The sequence below is a fragment of the Nymphaea colorata genome, chromosome 8, assembly GCF_008831285.2.
Source record: "Nymphaea colorata isolate Beijing-Zhang1983 chromosome 8, ASM883128v2, whole genome shotgun sequence".
In the NCBI taxonomy this organism is placed as follows: Eukaryota; Viridiplantae; Streptophyta; class Magnoliopsida; order Nymphaeales; family Nymphaeaceae; genus Nymphaea; species Nymphaea colorata.
In genome coordinates, this window is record NC_045145.1 from 5263638 (window position 1) to 5280469 (window position 16832).

At 38.3% G+C, this 16832-nt stretch overlaps 2 protein-coding genes across 2 annotated transcripts; one reads left to right on the forward strand and one right to left on the reverse strand.

Moving 5' to 3' along the window:
• The first annotated feature begins 4975 nt into the window (after nt 1-4975).
• Nucleotides 4976-8878, forward strand: LOC116259020 (LRR receptor-like serine/threonine-protein kinase RPK2). Its single transcript, XM_031636608.2, has one exon. It carries the CDS (start codon nt 5138-5140, stop codon nt 8456-8458), a length of 3321 nt encoding a protein of 1106 aa, XP_031492468.1. The 5' UTR covers nt 4976-5137; the 3' UTR covers nt 8459-8878.
• Nucleotides 8879-15047: 6169 nt separating this feature from the next.
• On the reverse strand, nt 15048-15350 carry LOC116259060 (dolichyl-diphosphooligosaccharide--protein glycosyltransferase subunit 4C-like). The gene has a single exon (XM_031636663.2). The coding sequence runs from the start codon at nt 15348-15350 to the stop codon at nt 15237-15239; it is 114 nt and encodes a 37-aa protein (XP_031492523.1). The 3' UTR covers nt 15048-15236.
• Between the last annotated feature and the right edge of the window lie 1482 nt (nt 15351-16832).

Genomic DNA, 16832 nt, shown 5'->3' on the forward strand with positions numbered 1-16832 from the left:
TATCATCATAGATTTGTATTTAAGCTTAAACGATATTATTTGGGGATCATTTTTATTATCATTGAGACATTATTTTCTTATCATTTTTTATAGTTTTCCTTAAAGTCTTCTTATTAGTTTCTCGCTTATTTTGTATTTACTTAATTTTATATTTTTTCATTTCCTCAAAAAAAAAAAAAAAACTACTTGGCAGAAATATACCCGAATGGGGACAAATATGCTTAGATAACAATGGTTAACAAGCATCCTCATAGTGAGTCAGACGAATCTAAGCTGAAAAAGTTCGCCTACTCCCACTTGAAAACCCTTGTGCTTGGTCTCCTTATAGCTAATCTGGTACCATTTTAGTATCCAAATCTGGATTTCACCGTGGCATCCAAATCTGATCTGAAAATCATTAGACCTCTTCAAAAACCAGCAGGTCACCTGAAGTGCCCACATCAAGAACAGATCTGGTCTGTTGGAGTGTGGAGTCGGATCCATACTGGATAACCTCAACCAATTTTTTGCAATGGCATTTATGTTATTTTTATGCTTTCCAGGTTTTGCCCTAATCTCATGTTTATGAGGGCACCCCTTTTACTTATACTCTATAATTTTCAATGATAGTGAAAACTGCTTTTTGCGACGGCCTTGGACGTAGGAGAACGTTGTCTCTGAACCATGTAAATCTCTGTGTGTTCTTTCTCTCTTTCTTTCTCTTCTTCTGGTTTCTATTCTCTTGGTGCGTTAAGAGATGTGAGGGAGACTTCATGCTTAACATGCTCAAAAATATTCGAACAGATTCATGACACAATAACAATCTTTTATTGTTACCAAACAGCTCCTAAAGAGCTTAAGTTTAACCTACAGAACACACACTGATCACATGGTTTTTTCCATAGCCATCGTCGCCTACCAGAGGAACTCTCAAATTAACATTTTTTTTTTAATGTTTACTTATGGAAAATCACTTTAAGATCTCATCTTTATACTATAGTTGGCAAACCCATGAGTCGGATCGTCAAATGATTGAAACATTGGTCAGTGAGTTGACTCGTCTAACTTGGTTGAATATTCAAATAACCATAATGTAAATTACTGCACCTGAAGTGGGTGAGCCTGGCCGACTTAGGAGTGAATCAGCCAACCTTGGATATGAGGTCCCAATCATCCTTCTGTCGAACTGTAGGGGTGTTTGCATGAGGAACACTAACACAATGTTCAATAATTTTCCTAAAGTTTAGAGGAGACTTTTGTCTTTAAAAATTCTTGGAACATTGTATTAGTGTTCATACTGTCTAACGATACTGTCAAACGACCCCTTAGATGATGTTTTTAACACATTACTCAATTCTCAATGCAGATTTTAGACCAACTTTGGATCCCAAACGACACCGAAGTATCATTTTATAGGACTTTCATTCATTTAAAGCATGCATAGTATAAGAGAGGCCCTATCACCTTCTTCTTCTTCTTTTTTTTTTCTCATGTTCGGACACCTAATAATATCTTTCCAATTTTCCCGACAAATGGTAGCCGATCAAATGAAGCCCAAAGGTTCACATATCCTCTTGCTTCCAGGGTCTTGAGCTGTGTCGAGACGTAAATGAACAACAGGCTGCATCTAACTCGATGGAGGATACTCATTTTTTTATGGCATTTGAGAATGACACCCATAGAAATCAAAATAGGGACGTGCCGTAGGGGCACTCTCTTGGAGTCCTACAACATGGACCAATTTTTTGACTGATTCAGTAGAAAGTTTGGCACCAAAAGAAGACAACGAATTCTTAAAGTCAAAATATTAGGCGCAAATTGGACTGATATTTGACTACTTATGGGCCGAAAATATGTGTAGTTTTCTTGGGAACATGATGTTATTGCTATCAAGATTTTGGAAGCTTATTAGCGTGTTGTCCAGTCCTCAATAAATTGGAAACACCTATTTATGTGCTGCAATTGCGCTATTCAAATATATTCTATACTAAATAAATCATGTATATTAAATGAGGTTTTACGTGGGAGAAAAAGTAGTTTTAGCTAGCATTAGCTTCACATATCAAAATCAATATCCAGATCCAGATCTAAATACAATCATGTACATATCAGGATAAGCCGATCTAGATCTAGATCTACATACAATCATGCTGCATTTTGAATATAATTCAAGAAACATACCGATAAAGGGAGAAAACGGCACAAATGAGTAGCGGAACCACATATGAGCTGAGCTGATATCAAAAAATTTATTGGAAAGGCCTAAATTTAGATTGGGGTGACTCAAAAATCATATATGATGCTCGCACCAAATCTGAATATATAATTTAAGTGCTCCTCAACCGAAACACCATAACTGGAACCGAATTTCAAAATTTTTTTATGGATTTATTCAAATAAATTCTGTGTACAAAAACAAAAGAAATACTGCCTCAATGATTTCCGATACGAGACGGTCGTTACGAACCGATACGTCCGCATCGTTCTGGCTTCCGATTAGCGGATCGAATTTCTTTAGGACATCATTCTCCAACGCTTTTCGACGTGGCAACGTGACGAATAGCGAGGGAGACGGACGGTCAGGATCTGCAGCTGGGCGGACGATCGCGATTGGCGGAACCGTCAATTTTTTTTTGGCTTGTCCGTGTGGGCCCCACGTAGAATGCGAGCACGGGTGAGAAGGAAAAGATGGGAATTTTAGAGGGGAGAAAAATGCGGCGCTCTCCCAACTTTAGGCCCACAATTGTCCATAAATCACGGGATTGCCCACCTGTCTCCCCCCAACTCCGTGGTGAAATGACCGAGTCGGCCCTCGATGAAAAATTAAGGGACATGGACAGGACTGCCCTGTTCCGGTACCCCCTTTCTTGTCGCTTGCGTGAGCGAAGCAAACACGGTTGAAAGAATACGTGGCAGATAATTCCTTTGATCTGAATTGCGTTTTTTTGTTACGAGGATAAGGATGTCAATGGATCACATTTAGCTTGAATATATATATATATATATATATACATTAGCATAAAAAAGAGTTGTAAACAAAAAAAAAAAACATTAAACTAAGATATTAGGTTGAATTTGAAATTAAAAATATCCCGTCATATTCAATTTTGTTTAAAATTAACATTTGGTCGAATTGAGATTCAAATTCCATATTCAGATTTAGCTTTAAATAAGTATTTTATGTTTAATACCACTGCATTTTTTACATAAAATGGAGGTTAACAACCCATTGCTTAGAAAAAAGCCACCTACCCTCTTGCATCGGCGGTCTTAAGTCTCATCATGACATGTGTGAGCTATGATATGATACACCTATTAACTAGTGTGTCTTCATCTCATCGCATATGGCCCAAGAAAGTAGCACCAACAAAAATAAAACTTGCAACATGTAGGCGTAGGCTTCTTGTTATACTTAATATAAAATATAATTAATTATAATAAAATATTATAATTATAATATAATATTTTCAAAATTCTTATCGAACTGAATTGGGCTTAGTTGGACTCGCCCGAATCGGCCTGATGCCCGGTTGGGCCCTGGCCTGAGCCCAAGCTTAAACATGCCTTTTATAGCTACATCTCTTGAGACGGTGCCAATGGGATTTTGAAAGTAAACTTTTGATATTAATATTGCAGCTTGGATTTGGTTAAATTCAGGGTGGATTGGATTGTAAAAGAAGTTAGATTTGGATTGGATTCACATTTCAAATTTGAAATTCTGATGTGACCCATACTTTCCTTCATTTGCATGTAAATTTGAATTCAAATCGGACCGAGAAATCGGATATGGTAAAGGAGAAGCCTAATTCGAATCTGGCAAAATTACATCCCTATATGAAAGGCAAGGGAGAAAATATATATATATATATATATATATATATATATTTATAAATACTAATTTAATAGAAAACACGGCTCAATTTATGTCGCTTTCATGAAAAATATTATTTTTTCTACTATTAAAATTTTGATGTTACAAGAGCCGTTCATGCTACAAAACTTTATCAAATTCAAAAACCCAACCACTAAAGTAGGATCATGACAAATTATAGGTTTGAAAAAAAATACAAAACTGTTAATTGTAACACACATATATATATATACATATATATATATATATATATATATATATATAATTGTACTTTATTCTTTCATTAGAGGCGCGTCTTTATGCTAAACCAGTGCATATCTTAACTGGTTTACTTTACCAAAGCATATCACTTTGAAAAGTATTCCATTTTTTGCAAAGACAAAAAAAAAATGCCGATGTCATGTACACATTCAGAAATAAATCTAAAAAGCAGTAAGTTTTCTTATTACTTTTGAATGCTGCAAATATTTTTTTTTAGTTTTTAAAAGGCGTAAAATCTTATTTTTCACGTTTATGAAATATTATTCTTTTAATATAAATCTTTTAATATGAGACATTTTAAAAGGTGTAAAATCAAATATGTATCCAAAATGTGGACTTCAGATCACCTTTAGTTGGAAAAAACAATGATTGAAGCGTAAGATCTTTTTGCCATATCAGTAAATACACATTGGATTACTAAAATCTTCAGCACTAAGATCACTAACTATATATATATATCTATATACACACGCAAAGATCCGGCCGAATACATGGCTTACTGTATAACGACGATTTATATTAGATTTAGTGACGGTTTTTTAAATATTTTTTCATTTGGCAATATCTGACCGCCAACATACTTCAATTTTTTTTACATATAGTAAAACTTATAAAAACAAATTTACCATGAAAATTATGTTTAGAAGGTCGTTTTTAAATTTAAGATATCTTCAGATATAACTATCAAAATTATTATCGTAAATGTTATTATATAAATAAGATTAAAGTATAATTGAGGCCCTGTATTATTTGGTGAGGGTATCACGGTAATCCCTGAATCCCATAAGGGCAAATTTGTTCAAGATCAGGGGCGTTCTTGCACCAGGGAACATTTTCAGTGATCTTCGTTCCGCCGCCTGGATTTTTATTGTCTTGCGTTCTTCTCTCCTTCTTGTCTCTTGAAACAGAGAGAGAGAAAGATGCAATGTTCTTCCATGGTTAGGGTTTCCGTTTTCTGAACCAGAAGAGCCACACCACTCACAACCATCACTGTCACTGCATTTCCCGAGAGAGATAGAGGGAAAGATGCATCGCCCTCCGAGAAGACGACACCGGGGAACCTTGACGGTGCCAGTCTGGTGGTTTCTTGTCCAGCTGCTGCTTCTTTTGCTTCTTCTTCATCCCTGCAGGGCGCGCGCGGGATCTGGCGGGCCTCAGGGCGATGTAATGGCGCTCCTGCGGCTCAGGTCCTCTTTTCACGACCCCGCCGGGATACTCTCCAGCTGGAGCCCCGGCGACGCCGATGCCTGCAACTGGTTCGGCGTGTCCTGCAACTCAGCGCGTCGAGTGGTCTCGCTCAACCTGACTGGTGGAGGAGGTAAGTTTTATGGTTTCTCTCGCTCTTGCTCGACTCCGCTGGCGCGGCCCCCGGTATCGGGTGCTAAGCTTGGTGGTGAGGTATCGCGGTCAGTCGGGAGCCTCACTGAGCTTAGGGTTCTATCTCTTGCATTCAACGAGCTGTCTGGCGGGATTCCACCGGAAATCAGTTCTCTTCACCAACTGGAGGTGCTTGATCTCAGCTATAATCGGCTCTTTGGACCTATTCCCCGTCAGATTTCGGGCTGCTTAGGGTTGAGTTACCTCAATTTGGCCGGTAATCAGCTCAATGGAACGGTACCGGGATCCCTAGGGTCTTTGCCGCGGTTAAGGGGGTTGTTTTTGGAGTTCAATCGGCTTTCCGGATGGATTCCTGAAGAACTTGGACGGAGTTGTGGGTACCTTGAGCGGCTTCATCTTGCCGGAAACCTGCTAGTTGGCAGTATCCCGACGACGCTGGGAAATTGCCGGAATCTGCGGTCATTGTTGTTGTTCTCCAACCTTTTGGATGGCCCAATCCCGGTGGAATTGGGAAGGATCTCTGCTCTCGAAACCCTGGACGTGTCAAGGAACAGCCTCAGCGGGCCAGTACCGTCAGAGCTCGGAAATTGTCTTCAACTGTCGATCGTCGTCTTGTCAAACGTCTATGAGCTGCCATTGCTCCGCTCCTCTGTGAATGCATACCTGGAGGATGATGATAAAGGCGAGTTCAATTTCTTTGAAGGGGGAATTCCCACCACTGTCACGTCGCTTCCTAACCTCAGGATCTTGTGGTCGCCAAGAGCAAACTTGGAAGGAAGCATTCCTTCCAAATGGGGAGATTGCAGCAGTTTGGAAATGGTGAATTTTGCACAGAATCTCTTCACCGGTGACATTCCTGCAGCTTTTGTGCAATGCGAGAAACTGGTTTTTCTTGATTTGAGTTTTAACCGATTAACTGGCGGTCTCAGCGATAGGCTTCCTCTGCCATGTATGGCTACTTTCAATGTCAGTGGGAATCTGCTGTCAGGGTCCGTGCCGAGGTTTGTCTATGGCGGATGTTCAAGTAAATTACCCGGGGCAAACGCGCAGGACCCGCTTGATTTTGGGTCCGTTTATTCATCATTCTTTACTTGCAGTGCTCGTGTTTCTAGTTTGCTTCCTGAAATTGGGACTGGCGAAAGTGTTATATTTCATGATTTTAGTTGGAATAACTTCAGTGGTGACGTTCCCTCAATCCGGCTTGCCGTCAATAGGTTGCAGAAACATCCGGTTTATGCGTTTTTGGTGAGTGGTAATCGTTTCAGTGGACAGATTCCTGGTTACTTATTCGAGATGTGCAAGGATCTCAGAGGGTTTATTGCTAATTTGAGCGACAATCAGTTGTCTGGTCAGCTTCCAGGCGAAATTGGTAGTTGGTGCAACTCCCTTAGGGCATTGGATTTGTCAGGTAACTCAATTTATGGAACGATACCATCCACTTTTGGGAATTTGAGTTCTTTAATTAGCCTTGATCTGAGCAGGAACGAGCTGATTGGTTCGATTCCCATGGAATTGGGTCATCTGAAGAATTTGCAGTATCTCTCACTGGCAAGAAACAACCTGACGGGCAGAATTCCCGTGGACTTTTCTCTGTTACCTTTGCTGAGGGTCTTGGCGCTTGGTTCTAATGGCTTGTCAGGAGATATTCCATGGCAAATAACAAAGTTGAGGAATTTGACTGTTCTTTTACTTGATAAGAACAATCTCTCGGGCCAGATACCTTCTGATTTTGCTGAACTGACTAGTCTTTCGTCCTTCAATGTTTCATTCAATAACCTCTCTGGACCTATACCGTCCAATTTCAGTACAATGTGTGATAGCATTATCGGAAATCCTCACCTTCAGCAGTGCCAAGTTTCTGCAGTTGCACTGGCATCACCATCGTCTACACAACAGGGACAAGGGGGTAGTCCACCAGATCGTGCTGCTTCTCCATCAGGAAGTGCATCTCAGATGAGGAATAGTTTTAGTCCTATGGAGGTTGCCGCAGTTACAGCTGCAGTAGTGATAATTGTTGTTCTTTTGGTTCTCGTTCTTGTTCTATTCTACACAAGGAAGTGTGCACCTACGGCGGTTGGTCAGGCACCTGGTAGAAGGGAAGTATTCACATTCTCAAACATTGGAGTGACACTAACCTTCGAGAACGTTGTGCGGGCAACTGGTGGCTTTAATGCAAGCAATTGCATAGGCAATGGGGGTTTTGGAGCTACATACAAGGCGGAGATCTCCCCGGGAGTCCTGGTTGCCATAAAGAGGCTCTCTGTTGGGAGGTTTCAAGGTGTCCAACAGTTTGAAGCTGAGATCAAGACCCTCGGAAGAGCTAGGCACCCGAATCTGGTTACCTTAATTGGTTTTCATGCCAGTGAGACAGAGATGTTTCTTATATACAATTATTTGCCAGGAGGTAATCTGGAAAAATTTATTAGGGAAAGGTCTAAGAGAGCGGTAGATTGGAGGATGCTTCACAAGATCGCTCTCGATATTGCCCGAGCCCTCGCATACTTGCACGATGAGTGTGTTCCTCGTGTTCTTCATCGAGACATCAAGCCCAGCAATATACTCTTGGATAACAATTACACAGCGTATCTCTCAGATTTTGGGTTGGCTAGACTACTTGGCACTTCTGAAACCCATGCAACAACTGATGTGGCCGGAACTTTTGGATATGTTGCTCCAGAATATGCCCTGACTTGCCGAGTTTCCGATAAGGCTGATGTTTACAGCTACGGTGTGGTGCTGATGGAGTTGATCTCTGACAAGAAAGCGTTAGACCCATCATTTTCCTCCTATGGGAATGGGTTCAACATTGTTCAATGGGCTTCAATGCTTCTCAGGCAGGGGAGGGCTCGCGAGTTTTTCACGGCCGGCCTTTGGGATGTTGGCCCCCATGATGATTTGGTAGAGACACTGCGCCTTGCGGTTATGTGTACAGTCGATTCCCTTGCAGTTCGGCCTTCAATGAAGCATGTCGTCCAGCGGTTGAAGTCGCTTCAACCTCCCGCTGGCTAGGAATAGGTCCACGCTTATCAGATTCAACTTGTGCAGAAGATGCCAGAGGTGTATATTCCCGGAATCCATTAGCCCAATTTCTATTCTTTTAAGCTTCTCCAACCTTTTGTCTATGCTCTTTTTCATTGAAAGATGTAAAATGCAAAGAATTTTCTTGTGGTCTGCTTTTTTGTCCTGTAGTGTAAATTGATGTTCACGCAGGATTCCAGTGCCTTGCAACTTAACCACAATTCTGACCTGTACTGTATATAAACCTCTTGCTTATTTTCCACAGTCGATTCTGTCTGCACAAGTTGTGCCCTCTCCTGTGGGTGGTAGTATCAGTTAGTGTGACCTTTCTCTTAGCTTCATGGAGAACTTGTGATATGGTAAACGCATTCATGGAGATCAAACAGATAAATGTAAGAATCTTTCTTGCCATTTGTTTTGAACCAATAACTGCTTATATAGTCAAACTGTCCGCTCTTCTGCTGAATCTGGCGACAGTGTCAATGTGAACTGAAAACAATCGGTAATATGGTTATGCCTGCACACAAAAACCTTAGCCTCTCGCGGTTGCAGATTTCTGGGCCGCATTTAGTTGGGAATGAGTTTTTTTGTGGATGGCTTTTCAGCAACTGTTGTCAGTAGCCAGATATGAGACGACAGTTGGGTGAGACCACTGCACTAGTTGCACTTTACATGTTTTATGGACTCATCTGTTAAGCAGCCTTTTGTATTTTCTTTCAAAACTTAATTACTTGGATATGTTGTTCAAATCCAAAACCATGGAAAAATTGACATAAAAATCATATTTTATGGACACACATAGATAAGTATGCCAGTGCTCTTAAGTCCTAACCCTCAGCCCCACTCTTTATGGTTGGCTTTCCCGGGGCGATTCCTCTGTTATAGGGGAAGAGACAGTGCAGCATTTTCCGGTTTACTTACCCCCTTAAAAACACAAAAAACATGATAAAAACACAAAAAAATTGATTTTGGAATTTAAAAAGAAGAAGAAAAATACAAGTTTTTTTTTCCCTTTAACATTTTTACCAAGTCTTTTTAAAAAAAGATGGATTTTCTGTGGCCATGACAAAAATTGATCCGGACTTAAAAATAAAAAAACCTTAAGAAGGAAACTGCGAAACCTGGTGTAGATTATGAGATCAGGAATGTATACAAGTATTGAGCTTAGTCAAGTAAATATCCATATCTGGCATAAAACTTAGTTTTCCATTTCTTAACAGAGCATTTGATGGGTTGAAGAGTTTCCAAGAAAAATAAAATTGCACTTTTTTTCTTTGGAGACAAAAAAAGTAAAAAAAACCATACTAATCTCATAAAAAGGAAGAAAAATGTTTCTGATTTTATTACAATGTTTGGTACATGTGCTATTGTGCTTAGTGTTTGGACAAATTAATTTCTCCAACAAAGTATATACCTTGGAAGGCTTCCATTATTCATCAAGCACCTTCTAAGAACAAAGCATGACACCTTTTTTTGGGAAAAATCTTCAAAATGACACCTAGACGTTCAGCAATAAGAAAAAAACACACCTAACTTTTCATCGCCGGTAGGAATAGACTAAATTTTGCATTGTCAACAAATAATAATAATAATAATAATAATAGTCCGCTCGTTATGAAAACTAGGTTTTGTCAAAACTGAATTTATTTTTGATGTTATCAGATTGACCAGAAATGACCTGGTTTTAAGCTGTTATTTTAAATTTTTAGAAAATAAAAATTCTACTTGTAAATTTTGAAAATTTTAGTTTAATTTATATAAAAATTTAAAAAATTATATTGCGGATCTTGTTAAAGTTTTTAGAGTTTGTCTTTGCTCCGAGGATTCCGACCCTCTTGTGAAACCTTTTTGTTTTGTTTTGTTTTTAAACTTTAAACGTAATAGATTTAATTTTAGTATACGACTGTAGGGTGAAGAAAAAGCGGGTTTGTTTTTTGTTTTGGTTTTGAGCTCAAGCAATGGAGTTTATGTTGGAAAAGAAGAGAGGCAACCTGCAAATGAGAGATAAACCGAGCAACAAGTGAACACATGCATGATTCTCATCAACGCACTGGAAAATTTCTAGTAGTAGCATCATTGAACAGAAAAATCAACCAGAGAATCACAAAAAGAATATTAGCTTTTTTATGAATGTACTTTTGAATAATCTGTGAACGAGAATTATCACTATAAAGCCAAATTCATTTGTGCTTTCTTGGCCTGACTGTGAATGTCAAAAATCCTACAGCTACATGTAGAAAGAGCACTAAACTCAAGTGTAAGTGCATAAGAATGAACATAACTCATTTTGGAACAACATGTTAAAAAGGGAGGTTTCGACCTTATCATGGTTGTTCAATGTGACTTTGATTTTGAGATTAAATAATTGAGTTTATGTGTTGCAAATTCTTAGCTTTTTGTAGTTTATGCTATGAAAATGCTGTAGTCGTTTTCTTCTATATGGTGGAACTCCAATTGTCATGTGAAGCATACTAGAGCAGCCATGTTTGGTGATTTTGATACTTTCTTTGTGTTTGGTGAATGGCACATAATTAACTTATTAGCCAAATTAACTTAATTAGTTAGCTTTCTCCCTTTTCATTTGTATAATTGTAGCCATAAAAGCAACCAACTTATTCCTTTGGCAGATTATGCTGCCCATTCCTCCTTGTATCCAGCTCTTTTCTCTTCCGAATATGTCCCTTATTTCTTTGTGGAGGAGGTACATTATACATTTCGTTTAGTCTTGTTTTCTTTTCCTTTAAAACACAATTTATACGTTTCAATGCTCTATGACCAGTCACGCTTAGTTATAAATATATTCCTAGTTATGATAAGAAAAAGAAAGAAATTGTTTTTCCCGTAATGAAGTCACTTACTTCAAATGTTCGCCTAATATCTAGGCTAATTTTTGTTTTAAAGGAAAGTAAGTTGTTCTTTTTTGCAATTTGACAACCTTCCCTAGATTGTTAGCGAGAAAACAGGTTGGTGCCATGGATTTGCTTTTCCTTGTGTAGAACCAAGTTACTTTTAATGCGTTCACTTATCTAATTTAGTATAAAAAATGGAACTTATGATGATAATTAGATTGTACTTATGTGTGTGTGTGTGTGTGTGTGCGGAAATGGGTCTCCTGTCAAGTGTCAACTTTCACTTTTTAAGCCAATTTATTGGATTGAAATTGTAAATTATATTTTGTTCTAGCCAGTATGTTGGATTGAAATCGTTTCTGATATTTGGTTTTCATTAATATTGTTTCTTAGGTCATTAACAAAGTTACATGATTATCTAATTGATGTTGATTCTTTATTTTCCTTGAAATATATATGCGGCTGATTGTACATTTGAGAAAAAAATGCCACAAGCTGATCGACCATGGAATCATTGTAATGAAGTAGATCCTAATAACAAAGAGAAAAAGGACATCTGAGATGCAAATATTGTCAAAAAGTTTTATACAATAAAAGAACGTTTGGCAGAGATGTGCCATGACGTTAAACCATATGAAGAAACACCACTAGACGTGCACAATTTTTCAAAAATTACCTAGATTTAAAGTCAACTAAAAAACACAGAAGAGAAGCAATCTTCAAATTTCTATAGGTGAACCCGTTTCACTTCTCCTTCAGTTGGTTAACTCTGGACTTCAAAAGGACTTCTTAAACTATTTGTAACTATAGGAACTCGAGAAACAATGATAGGTAATGTCTTTAGATAAGATACAAAAAAGAAAGTTTGTGTTTCTACAGGGAACTTTTTCTTTGCAAATACTTTGTTGTTTAACCTATGCAATGGTTCACATTTTATGTCTATCTTTAAAAATATTGCAAATCAAAGTCGAGAAATGAAACAACCAAGGTATCATGAGATGAGAACATGTATCCTACAAGATAAAGTTGATAATATCAAAAGCGTAAGAGAAGTACAAGAAATCATTGTTGCAAAATGCTTATACCATAATGACAGATGGTTGGACTAATGGTAAAAATAGAAACTTGACCAACTTTCTTATCAATAATCCATTAGGTACAGTTTTCCTAAAGTTACATGACATTAATGGAGTAAAAAAAAATCAGATAATTTGGTAAAATTATTTGCATTAGTTAAAGAGATTATGGAACATAATGTAGTTTAAATAGTAACAACTAATAATATTAATGACAAAGCTGTAGGCTTGAAGAAAAAAGAGATTGAAGGTTGTTGCACATTTTTCGAACTCCTTGTACAACACACTATCTAGATTTAATGTTTGAATATACAAGATGAATTTATGCAAGCAAACTTTAGACAAAGCAAAAACTTACTATATTTATATATGGGCACTCATGGCTTTTAAATTTGATGCGAAAGCCCTCAGATGGTAAAAAAACTTTTGGAACCTGCTATTACTTGCTTTGCCTTTGTCTTACTTTGCAAAGTAACTTTACCAATAAAAGATGATTGACAAATATAATTTTATCTCTAGAGTTGCAAAAAAGGTACTATTATGTTAGGGATGCAAAAAGTGAGCTAGTAGCATATTATATTGTCACAGAGGACAAAAGTTTTTGGAAGGCAATCTCTTATACTATTAAACTCACATTAGGCGTAGTAAAGGTCTTGACGGTAGTTGATTCAGATGAGAAGCACAATAGCCATACTAAAGGCCTTGAGAGCAGTTAATTTAGCTGAGACCCCAACTATCACTAGAGCAATTACTAGTTTACTACATGTAGAACTGTTCCTCTAGACCGGTTTGGGCAACCGTTCCTGAATTCTTGTCGTTCCAATATGTGCCTCTCAACCACTCTCTCCCTCTCGATGTCTTTCATTTTCAGTCCCTCTGTTGCTATCCCCGGTTCCTCTCTAAACCCCCTTCCTCCCGTTTGCGCTTCCCCTCTTTCTCTCACTTAATCCTTTGATCTCCTTGCTATCTCTTTCTCTGCCCCGCTCTCTCTCTCTTTCTCTTGCTCGTCGCCGATCGATCGACAAATCACTGCGCTGGCTCACCTGCTTGCCGTTGCAGCTTGCTGTTGCAGATATTCACAATCTACCATAGCTGAAGCTTCTTTATCCGCCTCAACAGGTGTTCGAAAAGAGGTCGAACAAAACGAGGTCTCTCATCCTTGTTCTGTCACTGCGTGCCATACCAGAGTATGTTCTCTGTTTTGTTATGCTTTTAGCTTTGAAATCTAAGTCACATAGGTGTGGAGTGCTGGTGCCAGAACAGCACATCTTAAAAAAATTTAAGTATTGTTATCATTATAATATATATGACAACAAATTGTCTATAAACCAGAAAATGATCAAATAACAAAATCAAAATTGCAATTTGCAAATCATTAAATAAAAATATCTTTTTTTATAAATTAAAACATTAAAATCAATATTTTTACTTACCATGCTTTCTTTATAAATTGGTAAAATTATTTTTCTTCATTTAAATAAAATATATGATGATCACAGTTGTCAAGTTTATACAAATCATATGCCTTTTTCATGCTAGTTTATACAACACACAATATATAACGTGGCTGACAAATGATTCAGTGAACACCGGCTCCAATGTAATCAGATATGTATAGTGCATATACTGAAACTCAAAATTGTTGCCTTTCAGGCTCTCTTGCCACTGTCCCTCTGTTCTGTGTCGCCTTTCATCGCCCTCTTTCTGTGCTCAACATCCGCTGGCCACCTGGACCGCCAACGGCCACCCGCAGCGTTGGTGACAGGTGAAATCTCCCTTTCTTATTTCTCTCTTTCCTCCTGCTGACTCTCAATCTTCATCTGTTGTGTCTCTAGTACTTATCGCTGACTCTCACCCTCGATCTCACGGTTCGCTTGTTCTATCGATGCGTCTCAGAGAAACAATGAAGTGTAGAAAAAGGAAATCAAAATTTCTATGAGATAGAAGCTACCCACGGTCTCCAATTTTTCCCACATCCTCAGCAGAAAGATAATCAATATTTCTTTGTAGCAGAAAGTTAGGAAGGGACAAGAGGATCCAACCTGATCTCAAAGACAGTGTCGAAGATAAGTGACCGCCGGTGGAGGTCGAAGAGAGAGAGAGAGCAGCAGACGCCGAAAGGAGAGGATGCCACCGGTGGAGGTAGAAAACTGAGATTGAGCAGCTGCTGCTGCCAGTGGAGGTAGAAGACTGGAGAGGATGCCGCCTGTGGAGGTAGAAGATGGAGAGAGAGAGCAGCGGGAAGGGGTGAAGTGCACGATTAATCGATTTTTACATAAATAAATGGGCATGAGAGGCGACAAAGAGAAGGCAGACAGCCTCCCTTCCCTATACTAGTCTTCATGTTAAGAAGCTTAATTAACAAGGACAAGACTATCACACACGTGAACCTGTTCGATCCAGAGGATCGAGAGAGCGCGAAAACGAAAGACGCCTGCTGCATCAGCCTCGGCCGTTGACGATGGGAATTCAATCTGAGGGATGGCTAAAAATTTAAAAATTATACTTGAATGCACTATAAGCAAAAAATTATAAATTCATAGCTCAAAACACACTGAGATGTTGCTAAGAACGCCATATGAAATCGTCGGACGCTTCTGAAGAATTAATATGGGGGCAACGACGATGCCAAAAGACCTTCTCATATACGCTAAATGCAAGTAAAAATAACTGCTTTACAATCTACCGTCAAACAGTTGGAACCAAAAGCACTACATGATAAGGTATATCAGAATGAATCATTGTCTTGAAGCCAGTGAACCCTACAGTGATTGAGTAAGAATCTCAGTTCTAAACAACCATATTGATCCTTCCATAGGCAAAATCTTGAAATGCGATCGGGCATCAGCTTGTGTCGTACTTGGGATCCGCCATTACATAGTGGTAAGCAATTACCAGGACAACTATCATGATGCCAAGGAAATTGGCAAAGAAGCCCAAGTCATTATCATCCATCATCCTGCGTCAAATAGAATAACTGTTACCATTTCCCAAATGTTAATGACGCCTATAATATAACAAAGAGTAGGCCATAGTCCAGCTAGAAAATTTACACAAAACCAAATGCTCGTTATTATTAAAGCAATTATGTAAGAACATTCAGAGAAGATAAAGCAAATCTTTATTTAAAGACTGTGCAAGGTGATTGGAAAAGTTGAAAGAGGGGTGAGGACATTTAAGTACGGTAAGAAAGTTTTCATATCTTTGTCTAGGAAAGGTCAAGGCACCCAGATATCCACAAATCATTGCCAACTTAATGCAGTCAAAGAGCTAAATACAAGGCCTAAAATTAGCGCATTTCAGTCAATGCACCCCTGAAAAGAAGACTAATGCAGACTGCAGGGTAAGACCTAAAAATAATGCACTTCAATCATACATGGTGTTCGTCCTGTAGTCATACGGATCCATAATATCATGTAAATAACATAGGCATTTTCCAATAATGCAAGAACTGGGCATATCCATAACCTCAGGTCACATACACTGCTGTCACTATTGTAGTTCTTGTTCTGCTTAGATCACCGGAAGTGAGAATATGAAGATAATCTATAGGCTAAAAACATTACAGGATTTAAATAGTGTGGTAAAATTGAGTAAAAACCGAATATTCATGGAGCATTGCCTTTTGATTTTTGAACCTGCTGCCAGAGTCTCTGGAGAGGGAGATAATGAAAAGGAGACATGTTTCAAAAGGTTGAAGCGGCAGACACAGGCAGGAAGAAAGGGTTGAAGCCTTTGAACCGTTCCTGCGTTTGTATACACAGGCAATAAACAGGAAAAAAAAAAACCCTTAAAACCAGTCATTTTTGGACTCACTCAAAATTAGTCTAGAAAAAGACAGGTTCAGCCTTGGGTGTGTTGACGGCAACCAAGGTTGTTAAAGGCCATGGGGCAAAGCGAGGAACTGAGCATGTCATGCGGCATTGAAGCACAAGCTTTAGAATTAAAACAGTGAAGTATATAATATCCATAAAAATCATGATAAGATTGGAAAATCAACTAAAGTAACAAGTATATAATTAAGCAACAGCATGAAATAGGTAATTTCTGCTGTAATTAGTTCATGTTCATCATCATTCATATACACACGCACATGCAAATTTTAACAAACTTATATTCACAATGCAAGATGAACAAATTATATAGAAAACAAGTCAAACATACATGGGTCATCCGATAAGTTGGCATGCCCTAGCAAAACCTTCTAAAAGTAGCATAAATCAGACGTAGGGTCATCCTCAATTTGACCTGTCCCAACAATACCTTCCACATTCAAATTTTTTTTTATCTTAATAGATTTCAATTGTGCAATTACTAAAAAATAAGCCAATTCCTCCATTGTTGCACAAACCAACATTATACGGCCAAGTTTTTTTTCTCAGGAAAATCTTGACAAATTTTTACAAAAATTAAAAAAAAAGCCTAAAAATAGCATGCAAG